Source organism: Micropterus salmoides, unplaced genomic scaffold (genome assembly GCF_014851395.1).
Source record: "Micropterus salmoides isolate LMB-PRFRI ecotype aquatic unplaced genomic scaffold, ASM1485139v1 Ms_hic_scaffold_6, whole genome shotgun sequence".
Taxonomy (NCBI): domain Eukaryota; kingdom Metazoa; phylum Chordata; class Actinopteri; order Centrarchiformes; family Centrarchidae; genus Micropterus; species Micropterus salmoides.
Window position 1 is genome coordinate 18,704,446 of NW_024044348.1, and position 23,040 is coordinate 18,727,485.

General features: G+C 39.5%; 3 protein-coding genes across 3 annotated transcripts in view; 2 read left to right on the forward strand and 1 right to left on the reverse strand.

Moving 5' to 3' along the window:
* Positions 1-2,404, reverse strand: part of pde3b (phosphodiesterase 3B) — a 44,362-nt gene extending 41,958 nt beyond the window's left edge. Inside the window, 1 exon segment of the mRNA XM_038701809.1 lies at positions 1,360-2,404. Coding sequence (XP_038557737.1) covers positions 1,360-2,247 — 888 coding nt within the window. The 5' untranslated portion in view covers positions 2,248-2,404.
* A 2,408-nt stretch (positions 2,405-4,812) lies between these two features.
* copb1 (COPI coat complex subunit beta 1) lies at positions 4,813-17,081 on the forward strand. The gene is made up of 22 exons (XM_038701810.1): positions 4,813-4,966; positions 7,292-7,444; positions 7,860-8,089; positions 8,282-8,451; positions 8,536-8,650; positions 8,765-8,857; positions 8,960-9,097; positions 9,242-9,361; positions 10,098-10,205; positions 10,310-10,456; positions 10,574-10,719; positions 11,292-11,388; positions 11,498-11,658; positions 11,815-11,935; positions 12,040-12,267; positions 12,681-12,860; positions 14,313-14,457; positions 14,575-14,694; positions 14,794-14,939; positions 15,183-15,272; positions 16,346-16,501; positions 16,789-17,081. Exons 2-22 carry the CDS (start codon positions 7,354-7,356, stop codon positions 16,846-16,848), a joined length of 2,862 nt encoding a protein of 953 aa, XP_038557738.1. The 5' UTR covers positions 4,813-4,966; positions 7,292-7,353; the 3' UTR covers positions 16,849-17,081.
* A 2,551-nt stretch (positions 17,082-19,632) lies between these two features.
* The window catches only part of rras2 (RAS related 2), a 29,368-nt gene continuing 25,960 nt past the window's right edge, over positions 19,633-23,040 (forward strand). The window contains exon 1 of the mRNA XM_038701403.1: positions 19,633-20,038. Within this exon, the coding sequence (XP_038557331.1) occupies positions 19,937-20,038 (102 nt within the window). The 5' untranslated portion in view covers positions 19,633-19,936. The remainder of the gene's footprint in view (positions 20,039-23,040) is intronic.

Consider the following 23,040-nt stretch of genomic DNA (forward strand, 5'->3'; position numbering starts at 1 on the left):
TCTGTGGTCATATTCATACTTGATGTTTTGAATGTTTTTTCTCTTAGTTTCCATGCACTGTTTAAGGCCTAACTCAATGTGACTGCTAATCTGCTAATAGCCTAAAACACAATGAAGTGAAAAACAACTCCTGGAAATGGCACAACTGAGACAAACTGGATATACATTTTTAGTTCTCTTATCACTTCTAACAAAGGTCGAAGGACGCAAAAACAATGCGTGTGAGCTGATGGTTTGGCATCCACTAAATAACATAATGTGTTGTTTTTAAATAAACTACTAGACACCACTATAATACTGACAATAAGGTTGGCAATTGTCTACACACATTACAACAACAGCTTGCATCAGTTTTTTTTTGTCCACAACATAATGCATGCCACATGATAGCCTTTATTTTATATGGACATCACTCGATATAGGTGTATTGGTTTACAAAAATGTTGCAAAGCAGAAAGGAGCATCACTTTGCAGTGGACCTGTTAGCTACTCTATGTAAACAGACTGGTTTTCTACAGCTTGAATGGGCTTGTGTATACAAGTAAACAAAAAGGAAAAGAAACACACGCTGAATGTGGACTGTAGACACTGAATAATCCCAGTGTGAGCTCAACATAATTTTGTTTTGTTGACTGCTACAGTCAGATGGGACCTTAGTCCAAATCTCTTGCTATGCTGATGGTTGTGTTGTTATCCCCGCAGCATGGTGTAGATAGCCCCTCACAATTGACTGATTATTTGGTAGATTTACTTTTTTAATGAATATATTCCCAACACAATGTAGACAAACATTAATGATGGCGTGATGGCAAGAAGTGCTGTTAGCAGGTAGACTGCACACAATATGGCATGTTGAATATAGATATTAAAATGTAAATATTTATAGGCTGTAAAACACGTTTTCACTTTGACTGAAATGCTATAATTTAAATTTGAAAAATGTTTATTTGGACAGAGCCCTTGCTTGATATTTCTAACACATGTAGGGCCTGTATAATAACACTGCAAAAAATAATGTTTATATGTAATTGTCTGCAAACTGAAAGAGTCTGTGATGACCTAGTTAAATCATTCACAATACAATGTTTGTTTTTTAGCAGAAAATGTTTTCCTTAACTAAAAGCCATTTACTTATTGAATATATCACATTAGGCTGATTACTTGATTAAACAGCCAAACTGCTTTTGTTATGTGAGGGAATGTTTCTTCTGCAAGTCAGTAGATTGATTTGCATTTTCATGACATGAGACTGGGTGTTTTCCTCTTCTGGTGCACATGTGCACTCGGGGTGGCTGTGGAGGATCAGTGGGCCTACTTTTGAACTAAACACAACAGTGGTCCTGCAGGGAAGAGACCTACCTGTTCTCTGGATATACAGGGCAACGAAGGTCTGCGAGGCATTTTACAACTGCCATAATAGCTTGTCGACGTTTCCCCCAGTGAAACACAACTGGACCTTCTCCTAGGTCTGATCACAGGCACCTTTTCCTCCGCGGTGGAAATCCCACTCGGTGCTTCCCTCGACGGGTAGTAATGGTCAAAACAGAGCCCCAACAGGGAGCCAGAAACCCCCGCAAAGCAGGCGAAGAGCGGTCTGAGCAGTGCAGGCAAACCGCTCAAACTTGTAAAAGAGACCAGCCACACAATGCTGGCGAAAACCAGTATGAGAACACTGTGTTTGAGTTTGAGAGTGGGGATCAGCGTGAGGAGACCCACACATCCCAACACGAATAACAACCTGCCCACCATTTGCATCTGGTGCTGGTCCTCTCCCCATTGCAGAAACCGCAAAACCAAAAAATCCCCGAGGTAACACGATGCTGGCAGTGACACGAGCCAACATTTACTGCTCTCCCTCTTTTTCCTCCTCAGGTAAAACGTTAGAAAGAAGAAAGCACATCCTATGCTGAATAAAGGGCTGATGGACTGGGAGAAAGCCGACAAAAAAGTCCGCAAATCCCACAGCGAGTCACTTTGCAAGCTCCTAGAAATGAGGAAAGAAAGCGCGAAGATTACAAACGCGCCGACGTAGAGAGCTGAGACCTTTAACAATTTGGAATTGAGTACGTCTTCGTTGCAAAACCTGCACACGTTAAACAAAAATCCCCTCTGATGGTCCTCTTTGAGAGGGGTGACGCAGCTCTTCACATAGCCGTTCCTGAAGCCCTCGGAGCTGTTTACACTTCCAGCTCCGTCGTGGTGCCTTATTTTACTGTGCAAAACCTCTCCTTCCTCCCGTGCAGCCATGACTGTGGCTCCTCGTATCCACGCAGAAGTCCCCCTCTTATGATATTCACGCCGTATTAACGCTGAACTACATGACAGTAAATGTACTCCATGATCACTCAAACGTGCTCCAGCACTTGGACTAAAGAAAGAAGGTGAGATGTTGTTTTTACAGAAATGGGGCTCTCTGTCGCCGCCTAGAGGCCACAACTTTGTACTGTGGAGCGCTGAACCAATCCTGAGCTGCATCAGTAATCTAATATAATACAATCAATAAACTCTGAGGCTGCAGTTAATTTTCTTTTCTTTTAAATTCTCATTAAATAAAGAAACTATCCCTGAAACTTAACGTTACATCTGTTCCAATCCGACAAGTGTACTTGTTTCAGGTACAGTCTTTATGTAGGGTATTATGTGTTAATATTGATTTAAAACATAGTGTTTTTAGACTTGATTTCACCTGTACACAATTTGAATATCACAATTTAAATGGAGATAAAATAATATGTGATTTGAGTCAACAGTCGCAGAGTTTGTTAAAAGTGTCAATAACTTCTCATGACCCAGTTTCTCATCTACGCATAGAATTTAAATTTGCTTGGCCAGAGTCTAATTAACTGTATAATTAAAGCAATCAATACCATTTTAAAATAAATTGGCCTTTCGGTCGAAGTGTTGCCACTGCGTGTCGCTGCATCATACTGCTCTGGGTTCGCTTGGTTCGCCTGCCTTGAACTTGCCAAGTGGATTGTCGATTCAATTGACCAGATCAGCACTCTGACAGGCTAGACAAGCTGGTATGATTTCTAATAAATATCGTTTTACATATTTGGCACAGTCAAAGTCATTGGTCATGAGTGGTTATAAAAAAAGGACCCATTGGATACGTTAGCTAGCTACCTAGCTATATACACAGATACTTTCCACAAACGTAAGCTAGCGTGTTGACATCTTAAACAGAACATAATGTTAGCATGTTCACGAAGAACACTTTAAACTCTTAGAATTGAAGATAATATTCATACGTGTTCCATGAAAACTGCCAACTTAAGCAAACAAGTTCTTACCCACATTTTCACATAACATTCTGTTAGTTTTGTATTGTCCAGTCCAGTCGTATAAACTGTAACAAGTCACAACAGCAGAAGAAAGAAGTTACAGACTAAAATTGGAGCTGCCACATAGACCTTTTCCACATCAGGAAAGGCACAGGTGTAAGAATTACTGCATAACATTTAGTTTGCCAAGACTCCTTGCATTGTGCATGCGTAGTGAACCCCCGTAATAAAACTGATCCATCTTTAATGTAATTAACTACACCTGATAAAATGTCTGCTGTGAAAAAGGTCTATGGAAAGGCGAGGCAGTTTTATCAATAAATGGCACATTTCATCACAGAAAAACTCAGTGTGCTTTACACTTAAATGCATGTACAGCAACAACTAACGTACACAAGAATAAAATGCAAGGACAAACAGCAACAAAAGAAAAGAGAGAAAACACAAACCATCCACAATAAACTGACAAACCCTGAATCTACGTCACAGACACAAACCGCAACTAATAATGGCCTGATAATCGATAAAGTCAGAGAAAATATAAAGGTTTTCAGTTTGCTTAAATTGGGCCCAGTTATAATAGGTCATGATAGACACTGGGTTTACCATTTGGACCGCACACCTCCTGATTTATATGGATTCACATCCATGAAAAGCTACCTTGGATGTAATATCTAAAATAAAAATTTTATGAACCCATGTCACTAAATGTGTGTCACCCATAGACTGTATATTCAGTGGTGGCACCTGACATGTCTTTAAAAAGTAAATGCCTGATGAAACAATCATTTGAAGTGTATACTCCCATTTAGGTTTTAATGTATCTTGACATTGGTGTCTACATTTAATGGCATAAAATATGATTTTTGTTCCCCCAGTTTTTTTGTCTTTATCAATGCTACGCTTTAACACTAAGTAAACTTGTGTAAATATGTGTATTGAATTCAATTTGAAGTGGAAGTTGTTAGTCACTGTGAAAATGTTGGACACTCTCCAAAACAACTGATACTGAGTACTTAACTATAATAGATGATTATGTCCAACATTATAATTTGTAGTTGTGTTTTTGAATTTATATTTTGTCTCTTTAATGAAATGTTTACAATAAATACATAAATGTTACAATGATCATGTGGTCAAGTCTTAATCAGCTTTATTGTGAAAATTCTACGAAAAACACCAATATTTCAGCTGTTTATCACAGTCTGTCAGAGTCACAGTCACACAGCTACCCAGATGTATTTTTCTTTTCCAGTTCATCTTGAGGGTGGGGGATCAAAAGGATTGAAAATGGAGTCAGAATTCACAGGGAATCTGGACAATCTTGCTTCATATTGATTGGGTCCTTAAATTCACAGATGGCATACACACAAACATATACATTGTTATTATACATTATGTATTATGCAAATATAAAATGTCCAATATAACAACAGTGGTGGTCTGTTTTTTGAATGGAAATCCTGTTATTTTCGTGTTGACCATCATTGCTCTCGAGTTTGAACCTTCCGGCGCACCGTAGCAGTGATGTGGCTCAGAAAGTAATCTTCCACGTCACTAGGAAGTAGTGGAAACAGAAGACACAGCTCGTCAAAGGGAAACCCAGAGATTCTTTTTACAGATGTAAATATCCAAAACTGGATATCAGAGGCCACTTCGGAGGGTAACAGTGTTGCTATTAGGTAGGTTACTTAACCAACGTGAGCGATGTCTTCCTTCCTGACCCGTGGTAACTGTTAAGACCGTTAACGTTAGCTAATGATAATGTCCTCCATTTCATTGCTAGCCTGTGCAGAAGCTATGCTGGCGTTAGCTAACGATCTCTCTTTAGCAATTGATCATATGTTTTAACTTAATGTTACTGATTGAATGGTCAACTAACTAATTTATGTTTGCATTTTATTGGTGTTTTATTGCACAGTTGTGAGCTAACGCCACAATAGTAGCGTTAGTCAGTTTGCTTCAGTGTTGTATGAGGGTTTTAACGCTGCGTGTCACACTTTTTTTGACTTGCCTAATTATCCTAACGTAACATTTACACTATAAAGCTGTTTTTGCCGTCACACTGCTCTTCCCTGTGTTTTGATGACAGCGCGAGATTAGTAATCTACACTAGAAAAGCAGCAAAAAAGGCAGGAATATTTCAGAACCATGTAAACGTGAGTAATATAGCTAAGTTAACTGTAAATCTGTTCAAAGACAGCTCCGCAGTAATTGAGCTCCTTCTTTTGTTATAGACACACTTAGTCAACAAAAGAAACCAGGTAACTTAGTTTCCCACAGATATTTGTATTTTTCACATTACCAAATCCATTTTAAACTTTTATAATTTACATAACTTACCTGTCTGTTTTGCTTGCGTTCGCTGGGACCTGCGTCATACAGGTGATCTACTAATCAGCTTGTATTTAAAATTAATTAATTGCAGTTCTATTTGTCACTGCTACAAAGATAAGATAGATACATGCCCAGTTACCAACCGGCATTTCGAGAAGCAAGTCATGTTTACATCCTTAATGCAGACAGGCTGTTTAATTTTCGTCTATTAACCTGATTGACCAGGCCTTTATTAATAGGATTCTTTGTCTGATGCAACACAAACGCAGACATAATCCAGCTATGCGATGCAGCATGTTGTTCTTGTGAGCAATTGCTCTACAAGAATAACTAATAACGCAATACATTAATCAAACAAGCGAGCCATTTAGTAGATGCTTTTAAGTGTTCATAATAGAATTCTTTTGGTGATGGTCAGGGTGTTAGTTTGTTTAGAAGTTCTGTTGACAATATTTCAGGACATAAGCCTGTCTGCCTTGGGCAAATCAAGTGAGTATCTTCCACAGTTAAAGATTTAGTTTAGTGAAAAATTTTCTTTGTTGTGATTCCTCCATGACAGCTCAACACATTTTTTTTTTAAACTCACGCTTCATATTCAGATGATGCTGTTTTATTTAAAAATGTAACCTTTTAAAACACAAACTGTTGTTGTCATGAATATGTTTTCTCAAGTGTTAACATCTACATTTTTATTTCGAGAATGAGTTACTGTATACAGCACTGTCACCTTTTCTTTAAATAATATGCTATAGCATAACTATACTATGTTGTGAGCGTAAGTCAGAATTCAACACATTGTAACACTGATGAACTCCATAACTTTTTTTTTTTGTGTTTGGCGATGTTGATTCCAGGAACTGTGTGTTTGATTTAAGACTTACTATTATTATCGGGCCTGAGATAACCCATTGTGTTTACGGCTTTATATTGTGTGGGATTATCTGTTGCAGAATTTTTTCCTGAAAGAGTTTTACAGGGATTACATACTTGCCTCTGAAACAAATGCCTGATCACTTTAAATAATCACTTTGTAGGCTTTTCTGGTCAAGGTTATAGATGGTCTGAAGCAGATCCCGATTCGCCCAGCCCTAATCCCAGCATGCTTTGAGTCCCATGCAGAAAATCACCAGGTCAGGTCACAAGTCTATGGCAGGGGGAACACCCTTTCACAACTACTTAAGGTTTCCAATTTTCTGATATGTATTTCTTTCAAAGGACTCTGGAAGGAAACATTGCAGATTAATTAAAGTAAATAAGAAATTGTTATATTTGGAATAACATGCGTTTCAGCGATTTAGCTCTTTTTATGAGCATAATAGAGCATTTATTTCCACTAAATGTAAGCCCTGTGATTTACACCTGGGTGACTGTTCTGGGTTTTTAAAAGCGCAAAAGTTTTCCAGTCCCATACCGCATAAGGTTTGCCATGCCTTCTTTGGCTGCTGCGAAGGAAATGAAATATGACCCGCAGTGCTATATTCTGTTTTATACACATGATGCTGTACAGTAGTTTCATCATATTTATATGTTTCTGCAGATTTTGTTCTGTCTATGTGGACATCTTTGTAGTTATATATCCCACCAATGCTGTTTTTATATTGTTTATACTGTGTCTTTGTAAATGTTTTCTCTACCATTTACTAAATATACTATTTTTCTGTTTCACATAGGTATTATCCAGTGAGCGACATCCATTGGGATTCTTCTAAACTAACACAAGCCCACCAGCAGAATGACAGCTGCAGAGAACGTTTGTTACACTCTGATCAATGTTACATCTGATTCAGAGCCCCCTTCTGAAGTCAGCCTTAAAGCCGATCTGGGTAACTATTCTTAACTTGCAAAGTTATGCTACAAACAGATTTATAAACAATGCAGAGGGTAGGTATTTATTTCTAAAACTTATTTCTCTTTTTCTATACAAATGTACAAATGGAGGTGATTGGAATTTAATTGGTGGTGAAAACAGTTGACGCTGAGGTCTTTGGTTTAACCAGAAAAGCTGCAACCAGTGTTTGTTTTACTTGGCAGCTGGCTAAAATGTTTATTGCTCCCAATACAAATCACGTAATATTCTCAGTGAAAAACAAATGATTCAACTTATTCTTTCAAAAAAAAAGTTTAAGGTGAAAATCCATAAGAATGAATCATTAAGGCAATTATGATCACATTCATACTAATAATAATAATAATAGTAATCTCTTAAACTTTTTTCCCTTTTTTTTTTTTTTTTTACAGAAAAGGGGGAGATCAAGGCAAAGACTGAAGCCCTGAAGAAGGTCATTATCATGATCCTGAATGGCGAGAAGTTACCAGGACTGTTGATGACCATAATCCGCTTCGTGCTGCCACTTCAAGACCACACCATCAAAAAGCTGCTGCTGGTTTTCTGGGAGATTGTTCCCAAAACAACCCCAGATGGCAAGCTGCTTCAGGAGATGATCCTGGTCTGTGACGCATACAGAAAGGTAAGCTAACCGACACAGTAACAGTGTAATTTGTGGTCCAAGAGCTGAATTGTCTTCTTACTTAATCTATAATGTAATATTAATATAGCTATTGATTTATTAACTTGGCAAGAATATATTGGTTTAATTTTTTATATGTTTGTTAAAAAATCATTCAGCAATCATCATGTGAAATCTTTCTTTGAATTTCAGGACCTGCAGCATCCCAATGAGTTCATCCGTGGCTCCACTCTGCGTTTCCTGTGCAAGCTGAAGGAGTCCGAGTTGCTTGAGCCTCTCATGCCAGCGATCCGGGCCTGCCTGGAGCACCGTCACAGTTATGTGCGCCGCAATGCTGTCCTAGCCATTTACACCATCTACAGGTACAAACTGTTCAAGATTTTATGTTCAGTCATATACACATTTATCAGTGAACAACAATCAACCGATGATATTTTTTGTTTTAGGAACTTTGAGCATCTCATCCCAGATGCTCCGGAGTTGATCCATGATTTTCTTGTCAATGAGAAAGATGCCAGCTGTAAGAGAAATGCCTTCATGATGCTGATTCATGCAGATCAGGTCTGTAGCATATCACCCTTTTCTTACTGCGCATACTGTTGTGTTCCATTAGACCTACAGTATCTCAAAGGCCTAACTTAACATCATGTCATTGACATATTCACCATCTCACAGGATCGAGCTCTGGACTACCTCAGCACATGTATTGACCAAGTTCACACTTTCGGCGACATTCTCCAGCTGGTCATTGTGGAGCTGATTTACAAAGTGAGTCAAGCCCTTTATTAGTCTCATTTAGGTGTTGTAGCAACAGCATACGCCCAGAAGAGCTGCTCTGAGCTCTTGCTGTTTTTGTTCTCTGTCTGTTAGGTTTGCCATGCTAACCCCTCTGAGCGCGCCAGGTTTATCCGTTGCATCTACAACCTGCTGCAGTCCTCCAGTCCGGCTGTTAAGTATGAGGCTGCTGGCACTCTTGTGACCCTCTCCAGTGCTCCCACAGCCATTAAGGTACATCACCAGGGTTTTGTCAGTGATGTTGTGTATGTTCTATACTGTTTATGGTAAGGATACTGTACTACACTTGACCCAATAGCAGTGATGTCTTTGGTCTAGTACAATCTCTCATGCATTCCGTGCTCTGTTGGACTCCAGGCTGCTGCCCAGTGCTACATTGATTTGATCATCAAGGAGAGCGACAACAATGTGAAGCTGATTGTGCTTGATCGTCTGATTGAACTGAAGGAGCATCCCACTCACGAGCGTGTACTCCAGGTACGCTGAATTATGGTTGTGGTTGTGGTAGGGCTGGGTGATACAAATAAAATATAAATGTGATAAAATATATTATAATATCAATCGATGTCAATAATTATCAGGACAATTGTCAAATCTATATTTTTTAATTGTTTTTAGCATTTTAAGTTTAAAGGCTCATTTTTGCTCCTGAGTGAAAGCTGAAGAAACCAGATGGCTAATTGTGGTTTTAAACTATTCTTTATGGTTAAAACATGACAAACATTTGCCAAACAGTGGATCATTTCACAAATCTGAGGTAGAACATTAATTTAGTCAAATATGCATGAGTAAAATCTTTTTCATCTATAGTCTTTTTTTTCAGTGCCTTTTCCTCAATTAAATAAAAATCTCAATAGAAATATTAAGTGAGGAAAATATTATCGCAGTAATTATTGTTTTATTGCCCAGGCCAAGATTGTGGTTTTTTTTAATCAAAAACAACAAAAACCTTTTATGTCAAAAGGTTTCTTATAAAAAACATTAACCAAAAATGTAAGTCCTACTGAAAATACAAAAAAACATACCCATTAAACTTGTTAGTAGTAGTATTTAGGATGTTATCCTTTGTGTCCATAACAAAATGTATAAGAAAATATACAGAATTAAGTTCTCAAGTCTATAGAGTCAAAAACAGCAGAAAACATCAGGAAGATGTCAAAAGCAAATATATACACTGTGTTAACACTTTATTTGGATGCTTTGTTTTTTCCAGGACCTTGTGATGGACATCCTGCGAGTTCTCAGCACTCCAGACCTGGAAGTCAGAAAGAAGACCTTGCAGCTTGCACTGGACCTTGTTTCATCTCGCAATGTAGAAGAGGTCAGTTGCATGCACAGTCCCATGATTTTTGTTGTTTTGTTTCCATGTCCAAGCATGGATAAAGGGCAATATATTGAAAATATATTGACATGTATTTTTCCCAGTTGGTCATTGTTTTGAAGAAAGAGGTGATTAAGACAAACAACGTAACGGAACATGAAGATACTGATAAGTATAGGCAGCTGTTGGTGCGCACTCTCCACTCTTGCAGTGTGCGCTTCCCTGACATGGCGGCCAACGTCATACCTGTGGTGAGTTTCTTATTATTTCAGCACCTCAAAAAGCTTTTTGAGAAGACCCAAATGGTGGTTTTTACATATATAATAAGAATAAAGTAAGACTTTTTTGTGTGTTGATGTGATTTACAGTTGATGGAATTCTTAAGTGACACTAATGAGGCAGCTGCTGCTGATGTGCTGGAGTTCGTACGGGAGGCCATTCAGAGATTTGACAACTTGAGACCCCTCGTCATCGAGAAGATGCTGGAAGTCTTTCACGCCATCAAAACTGTCAAGTAAGGCTTAATAGGCACACTGCATTGAATATTATGCTATTATATTATTGTCTTTCTCCTATATGCTTGGAACAGTGGGGTGAGGGGAAGGCTTATCAGTTGGTTGCAATTTGCAACCTCACCGCTAGATGTCACTAAATCCTACACACTTTTCCTTTAAGTACATCATTATTTATTCAGTCTTGTAAGTCAAATAGAAGCTGAATTGTCAATGTGAAAGTACTGCATTGTCTGTTGGGCACTTGCTTTTATCAGAATGAATAGGCTGACACATTTCAGTAGTTAATAATTCACCACCTGTGAAATAGAAAATGTGCAAAACAGGGTGACAGTGTCGTGTTTTAGCAGCTGGTTGCCTTACACAGGGAATAATTATGGTCTGATGGCAATTGCTCTTTAAAACTTAAAATAAACCATTTAAACTGTATTCTGAGAGTCATGTGAAGTTTTTCTCTGTCATGTTTCTCGGCTGTTTTATAGACATGGCTGAGTTTTGTTACTTGGGCTGGGTTGTGTATCAGTACAGGAGTATGCATGTGTTCATGACCTTTGCCACCATTGCCACATTTCAGGATCTACAGGGGAGCATTGTGGATCTTAGGAGAATACTGCAGCACCAAGGAAGACATCCAGAGTGTGATGACTGAAGTACGCAGGTCCTTGGGAGAGGTATGTTTGTCCATTATTGACCAAAATTGAATGTAGCACAACCTTCCCCTACAGTCCCAAACTATATGAAATTGTCACAAAATCCTACCTCTGTCTCTTACTTGGACAGATCCCGATTGTAGACAATGAGATAAAGAAAGAGACAGGAGAGGTGAAAGCAGAAGATGAAGTGAGTGCAGCTCCAGCCCAGAAGCTGGTGACAGAGATGGGCACGTACGTGACACAGAGTGCCCTCAGCTCCTCTAGGCCTTCGAAGAAAGAAGAAGATAGGTAAAGATTGCACAGCGTGTGCGTGTGCGTGTGCGGGAGGGAGGGGGGAGTCATTATTTGCCTGTAATATTCCATTGACTGTGTGGAGTTTGGTCATCTTGCCACCTAACTCACTAAACACAAACACTGATTTTTTGTTTTGTTTTTTTGTTCTAGACCTCCACTCAGAGGCTTCCTGATGGATGGAGACTTCTACGTGGCAGCTTCCCTGGCCACCACACTGACCAAAGTGGCGTTGCGCTATGTTGCTATTGTTGAAGACAAAAAGAAACAAAATGTGAGTTGTCCTCTCTTCACACCACTAAAAGGCAACACCTTAGTAAAAGTCATTAAAGCAACTGCCTGATTTTCTAATCCCTGCTGCCTTGCTGTCTCTCTCAGTCCTTCGTTGCGGAGGCCATGCTGATCATGGTCACTGTGCTGCACCTGGGAAAGTCCTCTCTGCCCAAGAAGCCAATTACAGACGATGATGTAGACCGCATCTCGCTGTGCCTCAAGGTCCTGTCAGAGTGCTCACCACTGATGAACAACATTTTTAACAAGGAGTGCCGCAAATCGCTGTCACATATGCTAACTGTCAGACTGGAAGAAGAGAAGCTGTCACAGAAGGTAATGACCGTTTAGGGCTAAGCTCTGTTCTTAACCCTGACAGTTAGGCACACCTTTTTGGTATTAATTGCATATTTTTGAACTCAGACCTTGTTTATTAAGATTGCAAATGCACATTAGCATTTGTAGAACATGTAATAACTGTTAATAAGCCGATCAAGTTTTGTTTTTTGTATTACCTTAAATTTTTGTATTATCTTACTATGCAACACTGATATATGAGAGTCCTGGTTTCTCTTGACAGGAACATTGTCGCTGCAAATTCTGTGTTGAGTCTGCATAACAGCCACTCTTGGCTCTGAATGTTCCTTGATTTTATTTAATTTCTCTTTGTTACCCATTTGTTTTAACATCTTGGCTTACTATTGTAGGTATTTTAAAATAACCACATCTGTTTCTTATTCTGACCACAGAAAGAGTCTGAGAAACGGAATGTAACGGTGCAGGCAGACGACCCAATCTCCTTCATGCAGTTGACAGCCAAAAACGAAATGGCTTCTAAGGAGGACCAGTTCCAGCTCAGTCTGCTGGCCGCTATGGGTAACACTCAGAGGAAGGAGGCTGCTGATCCCCTGGCTTCAAAACTCAACAAGGTACACCAAATTGCATTGATAAAAGCACTACTGTGGAAGACTAGAAATATTAACTCTAAGAACCTAAGAAATTAGGTTAGATTTTTTAAAGACCTTTACTGTAACATTTGTATCAGAGGATGATGGTGGATTTGATTGGACCAGGGCTTGAGACTAACGGCGTCATCCTGGGGACGATAGAAAATGTAAAATTTTTGGGGTGAAGACAAATATTCTCTAGGACACTTTGGGACGAAAGGGATTGTGTGTGTGTGTTTATTTATTACTATCACTTGACAAACTAAACTGACCAAGTGCTGACTACAACGGAGCGCGTCTCCTCATACATACGTTACAATAGTCTCTATCCCTGGCTGCTCAGCTGTTTCCGCGGACACCTCTCCATCTATCCCCTCAGTCATAAACTGACCTCTCAGTCGCGCTGTGTAGGCTAACGCTCACGCGTTGAGTGCCACACATCAATCTTCTCACGCAGTGAAAAACAAATCTATATTCTGATAACATCAACTAGCGGCGGGAATCATCTCCGCCCAGCTGATGAAACTCGGACAGTCAAGTAAGCCCATACCCCGCACGTGGTGAGACGCAGCCAGCAGACTCGCTGGTAGAGTTTTGTATTATAAACATCTAAAACCTGATGCACATCTGGCTCTGTTTAGGACTGAGCTGCTGTAAGCTGAGATTTCTGCCTGATCACAAGTATTAGTTTCGGTTTGTACCTCCGATGAAGTGCAGTGCACTTGTCTCATTCAATACAGTCTGACAGTTTTTTTTTTTTTTTTTTTAAATATTATGAATTCTCATTATATAATGATGTTAGTCTCATAATATTACGATTTTTTACTGGACATGTCAGAGAACACTGAAATGTTGGAGAGATTCTGAATGTGCAGAAAGTTTTGAACATGAGCAGAAAACCTGCTGAATCACAGGAGCTATTAAGGTGCAGGAGTTTCTAACTGAATTATAATGAAATCATTTAGGTGCCCCAACAGATAACTTTTCAGTTTTGTTTTTAAATCTCTTTGTTTGAATCAAGCAAAATAAATATTATTGATTTGATCAATTTATCATTATTTATTATTTCACAAACAACTGTAGAGGATAATAACAAAGTAAAGAAACAACATTTTGACTTTACTTTAACTTCAGGACGTTTCAAATTGTTTTTCGGGACCGAGATGAAAAAAGTTTTGGGAAAGAGAACAGTTGTTGCCGTTTGTGTGTTTGAAATTTACAAATAGTCTATATTTTAGTTGATGAATTGGACTCATTTAGTATATTTTATTTATTTGGGTATAACTAGTGTGTAGTTTATAATTGTTATTTCTACAAGGACAGAGCTACAAGTTAATTTTTTCATGTCATGCACTGCTATAAAACAATCAGAATCGCCTACTGTGAGGAAATCTTTGATTTAAAAAAAATGTCATTTGTTTTTGTCCAATTTAGGTGACCCAGCTAACAGGCTTCTCAGACCCAGTGTATGCTGAAGCCTATGTTCATGTCAACCAGTATGACATTGTGTTGGACGTGCTGGTGGTCAACCAAACCAGTGATACTCTTCAGAACTGCACCCTTGAGCTGGCCACTTTAGGTTAGTCTACTGTATTTTCCACATCAAATGTCAAACCTGGACAAATGTACAGGTGCTCTTCTACAGTAATGTTGATTACATTTGTGTTGCTACATTGCAGTATGTACTCTTTTACAGGTGATCTAAAGCTGGTTGAGAAACCTTCGCCTCTAACTCTGGCTCCTCACGATTTTGCTAACATCAAGGCCAATGTCAAGGTGGCTTCTACTGAGAATGGCATTATATTTGGCAACATTGGTGAGAGAATGATTTATGTCCATTTACTGTCATAATTCCATTGATGTTGTGTTTGTACAGAGCATGTTTTCTTATTTGTGTTTGATTCGTTCTTCCCAGTCTATGACGTGTCGGGAGCTGCTAGCGACAGAAACTGCGTGGTACTCAGTGATATCCACATTGACATCATGGACTACATCCAGCCAGCTTCCTGCACCGATGCAGAATTCAGACAGATGTGGGCGGAGTTTGAGTGGGAAAACAAGGTAAGTTTTGCATTTCTACTTCGTGGCCTGTTCCCCAAAACTGACTGGCTTTACAAAAAAATTACTTTGTTTGAAATCATGAATTAAACTTGTTGCTAAGGTTTGTTGTTCTGTAGTTTTTTTAAACTTTATTTTTTTTATGGAACACGCTGGTTTAAATTTATCATATCAATAACAATATTTAGGAAAATTAAAAAATGTGAACATTGTTGACTGTCCTTAAGAAATCTTTCTTTCTTAAAGGTGACTGTGAACACCAACATCACTGATCTGAATGATTACCTCCAGCATATCCTTAAGTCCACCAACATGAAGTGTCTGACTCCTGAGAAGGTTAGTATGCAACGTTACATACAGCAGAGCAAAGAAAGTAAATGATGTTGTTGTAATGATGTTTTAAAGCTGGCAAAACGTTTGTTGCTGGTGCATGTTGGGAAGAATCATAAGTGGTTGGTAATATATATTTTATTGCTGTGACTAGAGCTGAATGATTTTGGAAAATAATCAAATTGCGATTTTTTTTTTTTAAACCAATATCGCGATTTAATATGCAGTTTTTTTTAAGCTCTTTATCTTCAGTATTATTCAAAACAGACAAGCAATAAATCAGTGTGTAGTATGACCAACACAATATAAGATACATAGAAACATACACAGTTCTTTCTTTCCTATGTTGAATATGATGAAATTAGATGATGTTTGAATTGCATAAATTATTAAATGGTGGAGAAGTAGTATCAAAGTATAGTAATTTCAGAAAAAGATAATTTGACTCAAGTCATGACATTAAATATATAATATCAGGTAGGCCTCTGGCTTTAACATACTGGACATCTTCTTGACTGATAAGGTTGGTTTGAAACGCCGTTTCACAAATATTCCCTGAGCTGACGTACGTGTGTGTGTGTGTGTGTGAGTGATGCGGGTGCGTGCGCCGATCGCAACATTATGCTAACCCTGCTACACGTGTCTTTCTGTCCCTGTCTGCCAAAGTGGCAGATGACCCAACGATTTCACCCGCCACCGCCAACGGCTACATTTAGAGAGTGCTAATTTTATTCACTGTTTGACACTAAAGTTTGTGCAGTGTCCGGTTCTGTCAAGCCTGAGGCCATTGCACTACAAGTCACAGTGCTGCGTAGCGTGCCAGGTTGATGCTTCCTCTCTGCAGACTTTTTTACTCTCGCGTGTCATGTGACCACAGTGTAATTGCAGCCTTTGTGATTACAAAATCATATCGCGATAATATTGCAAATGCAATTAATCATTCAGCCCTAGTTGTGACTATATGGATGAACCTTGCTGAAAATTCTCACAAAGCTCATCATATATTAGATGAAGTGTGTCAGTACTGCAGTATTGTTGTGCAATATTCTTATCTCTTTTCTTTTTGTCTTTCAAACCAGGCTCTCTCTGGGTTCTGTGGCTTCATGGCTGCCAACCTTTATGCTCGTTCTATCTTTGGAGAAGACGCCCTGGCTAATGTCAGCATTGAGAAGCCCATCCACCTGGGTCCTGACGCGCCTGTCAACGGACACATACGCATTAGAGCCAAAAGTCAGGTGGGTCCCAGCTGCAGCACCATGAGCCCTTATGCAGCGAGTACTAAAGGCTTGGTTGGATTTATTTGCTCAAGCAGTGCAACAAATGCATCTTTTGGAAGGATAACATTTAATCTAATAGCTAATTGAAAGAATTTGCCTGAATGGACAAGGAAAGTAAATATGAAATAATGAAATAACCCATTACATGTGATATTGCACTAAGGCATAATGCTCTCACCAATATATATGACATCTGTTTGTATATAGAGTCTGTGACAATAAATCCTCTCTCCTTCATTTCACAGGGTATGGCCTTGAGCCTTGGTGACAAGATCAACCTCTCCCAAAAAAAGACAAATGTCTGAGACAGCTGTGATCCAACTGAATCCCCCTAACTTTGTAAAAGTCGCCTGCTGTTCTCTTGTATCGCCCATCTCACAGCCTTTCCATAACAGCAAATTAAGAACTCTATGGTCAGTTGCTTCTGTGCGTATTTTTTTTATCACCTCTGTCTGAAAACTCCATCTCAGTAATGTTCCTTTCCTGTCCTGTTTAATTTTCAATCAACATATGTATTAAAAGAATAAGAAATCTTTGCTCTATGCAGTGTTCATTGAGTCTTATCCTTTTTGTATAACCACTTATAATTCATTATTGTTTACATAAAGTAAATAAAGACATTAGTGTGGACATTGTCACTAATGTCAAATCTACTAATATTTTTACGAAGTTTAGATGAAAATCTAAAGTGTCTGTAGACACGGGCTTGTTAATATTTATTATTTATTTCTAGTTGTATTTCCTTTGTACTTTGTACCTAAGACAATGACTGAGGAAGATGGAGATTGAGTAAATGAGAGGATGTTTCTGCCCTCTTTCTGTTTCTAGAGATATTACATCTAACACTCATTTAAACTGTTGAAGAGGGTGAAGTTTGGATGAATACACTATGAACAGCTGTTTGGGTGCTTTCTCCTGGAATAGTGTTCTGTACATGTGGCATGATAGTAGATGTTTAGTGACTTCAGAGAGACTCGTTACTGTTACCCAAAGGTGAAGGGACTCCTGCTGTGTCCAGTTTCATAGCTCCAGGCTCTAATTAGAGTTCCTCAGATGCGTCATGTGATATCTTGCACAGTGTGAAAATTATTGGATTTTGATCTGTCAGTACTGCCAACATCATGAAGACTCTGAAATACATAATGTATACACATTTCCTAGGCAGGGACATGATTTCTGTTAACCTGATATAATACATTGCAGTGATTTTAAAGGTACTCTCAAAGCCTTCTGCAATATTCACAGTTGCTGTGATAATGAGATGGAGATGGATTGGTGTTGGCACAGACCTACTTATACTACTTGCCCTCTTCTTTATAATTTATGAGTAAAGTGGCATTTCTGGGAATATGCCAGATTAAAAGGTCACACTCCTGGTCATACATTTACAATATCTGTGAAGTGTGTCTCTCCGGGGGGGTTAGATAAAGGCAGAAAAGGTGACTTTGAGGTCGGTGCTTCAGCTGTGAAAATAAACAGTTGGCTATCTGGCAGTACTGTCACAGCCAAGCTACAGTGTGCATTGTACAGCCTCTTTGAATTTAGGGTAGATATCACCCATAATTACCCATAATTATTACAACCACAGGTAAACTCTATTTGCAATTATTTTCTTTTCTGGCAAGCTATCATTTAGGCAGAACGTACTCTCCTCAACTAATCACTGTTACATTCTTTAATTCATCATACTGTGTCTGTGGAACAGTGAGTTTATGGTGGCTTTATGATATTTTGCATCAAGGCCAGAGTCAAAGAGACTTCTGCTTTTCATCCTCTAAGGTATCTGTGTAATATTGTATTCCTTTGAACACTTGGGAGTTTTTATTGTGACATGTTTACAGCCTATCTTATTACAGAGTAAGCAGCTTACAAGCTTGCCCCCAGAACTTTAAACCCGTGTACGCGAGACTGAAGCTTTAGCAATACTATCAGTCTGTAGATATGAATTAACTATTAAAATGAATGTCTGTTTTTGTTTACTTTTAACCCTCCTAATCATGACCTCGAAGGACACCAAAGTGCACAGCTTCACGTCCAGCCTCTGTCTTTTGACACAAGGTGGCGCCACAGCAGACAGTGCGATATAATCTTGTAGTAAGATGTGTCATAATATGGCATATAATTGACGTGTCGACATAACATAAGTCATGGTTATACACACTGGAGTACAGTCTGTCATTTTATATGAACTGGCTTAAGTCTGTCATTTTAAGTGACTGATTTTCTGACTCCATCACTTTTTATTTTCACCTCAGAGATGTTATCATGACACCAGTCCACTGAGCGTTATGTGTAATTTACCCTTTTTACCCTTTGGGATTTGCAGGAATGAATGGCCTCGGAAGTAACTGAAAGTGTGTAAATATTTTGTTCTTAAATCCTGCAAAAATAAATGTGAGATGTCTTCAAAACGTATTAAATCAATTTGTGCTCATCCCACTGAGCAATTCAGACACTTGTGGTGTAATGAACCATTTAACAATGAATCAGTAATTTTACGTCTGCATCCTCCAAAGGTGTCTCAGTTGGGAGAATTCCACTTGTGGGACCTAGACGTGTGATATATTGCAAATAAAAATAAAAATATCCACATCATTATGTGCGTGGAAATGATGATATTAAAAAATGTGGCATACCATTTTTGCTTTGTGTGTTTGGTTTGTATAGTGTGTGAGAGACAGTATGTAAGTCAGCATCTTTCACTGAGCCCTTTTACCGAAGTACAAGTCTGCATTTTGTGAATTAATGGTTTACAACATAGTGAGACAACTGGCCTAGAAGATAGGTGAAGAAACACTGATGCTTTAAGATGCAGTTCATATGGCAGGAGGTTTGCATTATGATAATAGCAGCAGGACACCTTCATTATCACTGTGTAATTGGTTGTAATTGCAGTAAGCAGGCATTGCTTTTGTGTGTGTGCAGGCTGCGTTTGAGGACAGGAATGCGACTGCAGGGGTGTGTGATATTAGTCTCAGGACAGGGCTGCAGAGTGGGTTAGGGCTGTTTGTGTGTGTGTGTGTGTGTGACGGGGGGGGGCGGTTAAGGCAGTCGCACACCGCCTGTAGAAGAGCCCCTAGCGCCAGACATTAGTACTGGCCTTGCTGATCACTCTGTCGGATACACAGCTTGAACATCGCAGTGTTGTCGAGGCTGAAACACGGTCAGGGCTTATGGACAGGCGCGTGTAGCTCCCGGGATCCCTCTCCGTCTTTCCGTGCACTGAACGGACTGCACCCCGTGAGTCATTTTGACACCTATCTGGGCTTCTTTCCGCGCTCCGGTCTTTCTACTGCAGGGCCTCTTCAGTTTACAGGAAAAAAGTGGGTGTTTACTCACTGGTGTTCCGGCAGCAGCGGCGGCGGCGGCGGCGAGCGCAGCGAAGTGTCCTCGATGGCAGGCTGGAAGGACGGCTCGGTGCAGGAGAAGTATCGGCTGGTCGTGGTCGGAGGCGGCGGTGTCGGGAAATCAGCCCTGACTATCCAGTTTATTCAGGTCAGTATGCGTTCAGCCTCGCCTTTGAATTTAGCCGTTGCTTTGATTCCCCTGCTTATCCGAAAACACGGCGAAAGAGCTACTAGGGACGGGGGGAGGCCAGGCACGGGAACCCCATAAGCAGATACCGGGGTCTGTTTTTCCTTCTCCACTACTTTGCCGAGGCCTACAACTCTTTCCCGAGAGGTTCATAGAAGATGTTAGGGTGATGTGGGGAGTCTTATATTGAGAATTATACGAGGAGGGTCGGCTGTGACTTTAACACGTCGATTTCCGAGAGATCGACTTCCACTTAGCAGTTTATAGCCGCCAGTCAAAAGAGAAAGGAAAGTGGGTCTACAAAGCTCCCGACTTTCTCTATTTTATTAACTTGCTGCCGTGCTGTTGACAACTCAAAGTTTTAGTCTGGAATGGTCTACCAAGCCAGAAACGTCCAGTAGGCTAGAAGAACAGTAGCCTACAGAGAAACCTTGCACCAAAATCACATTAGTCTCTGGAGGAGTATGGTTGGAGTAGCCCACTGATACCCTCAGAGAGAAAAACGCACTTTTGAAGTTTTGAAATTTTGGAGAGCCAGCGAACTCATTAGAAATATGTGAGCTAGACATAGAAAACACGTTGGGGTCGAGCTCTTGTAAAATAAGCAGCAGCACAATCATGTCCATTGAAGGATGGTTAACTTTTGGTTTCAGTAACGTTAGAATCTCTCAAAGGCAACCTCATTCGTAAGCGCTTCCAGTAACCGAAGACAAACATCTGACACTAATATACATATTCTTAGAAATAAAAGTGTAGGCCTAAACTACTTCCAACCACTGAGACACAATGTCAACTAATCGTTGTCACATAGAAAAGGCATGTTAACAGTTTGCCTCCCATCAATCACTGGTTGCATTGCAGCACACTGCAGACATAGCCTGCCTTGCTTTGACCTTCCAGGTCCATAATGGTCATAATGGTACACACACACACACACACACACACACGCACGCACGCTGTATGAATGAGATGACAAACTTTGCCCTTTGCCTTAAGTGTGTTTCCCCCTTCCTGACCAGACTGCAGGCAGCTGCATGTCTCCACACTGTTAGACAACAGTGGGCTGGCACATGTTTCAGAGTGGGGGTGAAAAGCTTGTGTGTGTGTGTGTGTGTTGGGGGGAGTTGTATCTAATGAGGGTTCAAAAAGCTCATTAACTGCATACCAAGTAAAAAGGGATCACATAGCAGTGGCACAGATATTTGCCACAAACTACTGACCTTACTGACCTGAAGCAGGGGAGCATTTAAAGCTGAATATATACCACTCAGAAGACATTTGACTTGGTTTAATGTGCTCATGGTAACAACACAATATTGGAGATGTGAGGTTTCTGCTTCTGTAGTGTGAAATCACCACACACTGTTGCTGATAGTATCAGAATTATCTACAAAAATGCCTATCTTTATATATAGAAGATCATACCTGATATCTGCTCTTACAGTAGCACTTGCAAAGATTGTTTTATCATTGCATTAAGGTGGATTTACATGCTGACGGAGGTAGCAATAATCCTGCAACCTCCATTAAGGAGTCTCTAGAAGTCTCCTGTCAGAATAATGGACAGTCATACCAATGATCGACTAATTCAGAAGCCCATTCTTGAATTACCTAAAGCATATTATTTCTGTTCGGTGAGGGAGTTCATCCTGTTACAGTTTCTTAGAAGATAATATCAATCTGCTTGCTTCTTCCCATACATTTCATCTGGGAAGAAAACAGTAAAACAGAGTACCAGTGTATACTGTCATTACTTTCAGTGCTGATTTGGGATTTTGCTCGAACATCCACTTTGTGTGTTTTGTATTCAGTATGTGACCCACAGTTAATTTCCTCTCACGCTTTTCTCATTGGCATATCTGGTGCCGTAGAAGTGAGAGAGACAGAGATGTTGACAGCAGGAGGAGGACCTACATCCTCTTCAGAAGTTTCTAGAAATCGCCTGCCAAGGGGAAAAGACCTAACAGCTGGTTGTGAAGTCGAGGCTTTCCCCAGAACTATGTTTGAGTGTTGGGAGGTTTGGACGGGTGGGGGGTCTGAGTCAGCCCGGGTGGGTTAATGGTCATGGACCATGTGGAATTTGGCCTTTCAGTAAAGGAAGTCCCTCTATTGCTGGTTTTAGGGCCTTATAGTTTTGTATGGAAAAACATGACCTGCTTCCTGAATCACTGGAACTACGTACGTGCATGCATGTGTGTGTTTTAGTGGAAATCTTGACAGAGTATTATATTCAGGGTTATGTGTTTTGACAAAAATATTAAGTACTTGTTGCAATTTTCTACCAAGAATCATTGCAGTATTACCCAGTATTACATGTTATAAAAAGTAACATCCTATAAGGCATCCTATAAGTACCCATCTAAATATGACAATCTAAACCTAAGTGTAAAAAATCTCTTCATAACCCGAAGACCTTGCTTTGAAACTATTGGTTGGTTCGCTGGTTAGCAACGGCTGCTGACACTCTTGCAACACTTTTTCCACAAACAATATTTGCTTCAATTTGTTATGGTTACTTGTTTCATCAACTTCATAAGTAAAAAAAATATAAAAAATGTTGCGTACTAGGCTACTGCTGAGACAATTTATTATTTCATATCCTGTCATCTAGTAGGTAAGTAGTTACTATTGTAAATAGGCCAGTAGAAACAGTCTACTACAACTGTCCCAGTGTGACTTAATAGAATAGAGGTGCTTTCACAGTTTGAATATCCAGTAGGGTCTTTTCGTAGCATCACGTTTTATTATTTTTTGTGTGCAGTGTGTGAGTGTGTGAGTGTTGGGACTGACTGTGGGCGACCATGACACATTAACATTTTAAGAAGCACATTTTCAAACTTGTGTTATTGTAAAATGTTCAATAATGGAGTTATTTGACACCTGAGGTTTTTTGCATTAGTGTTAAAGTTGTCTTAACACAAGCGTCTGTAGAAAAAATGTTCCCATCAAAAAAAATAAATACA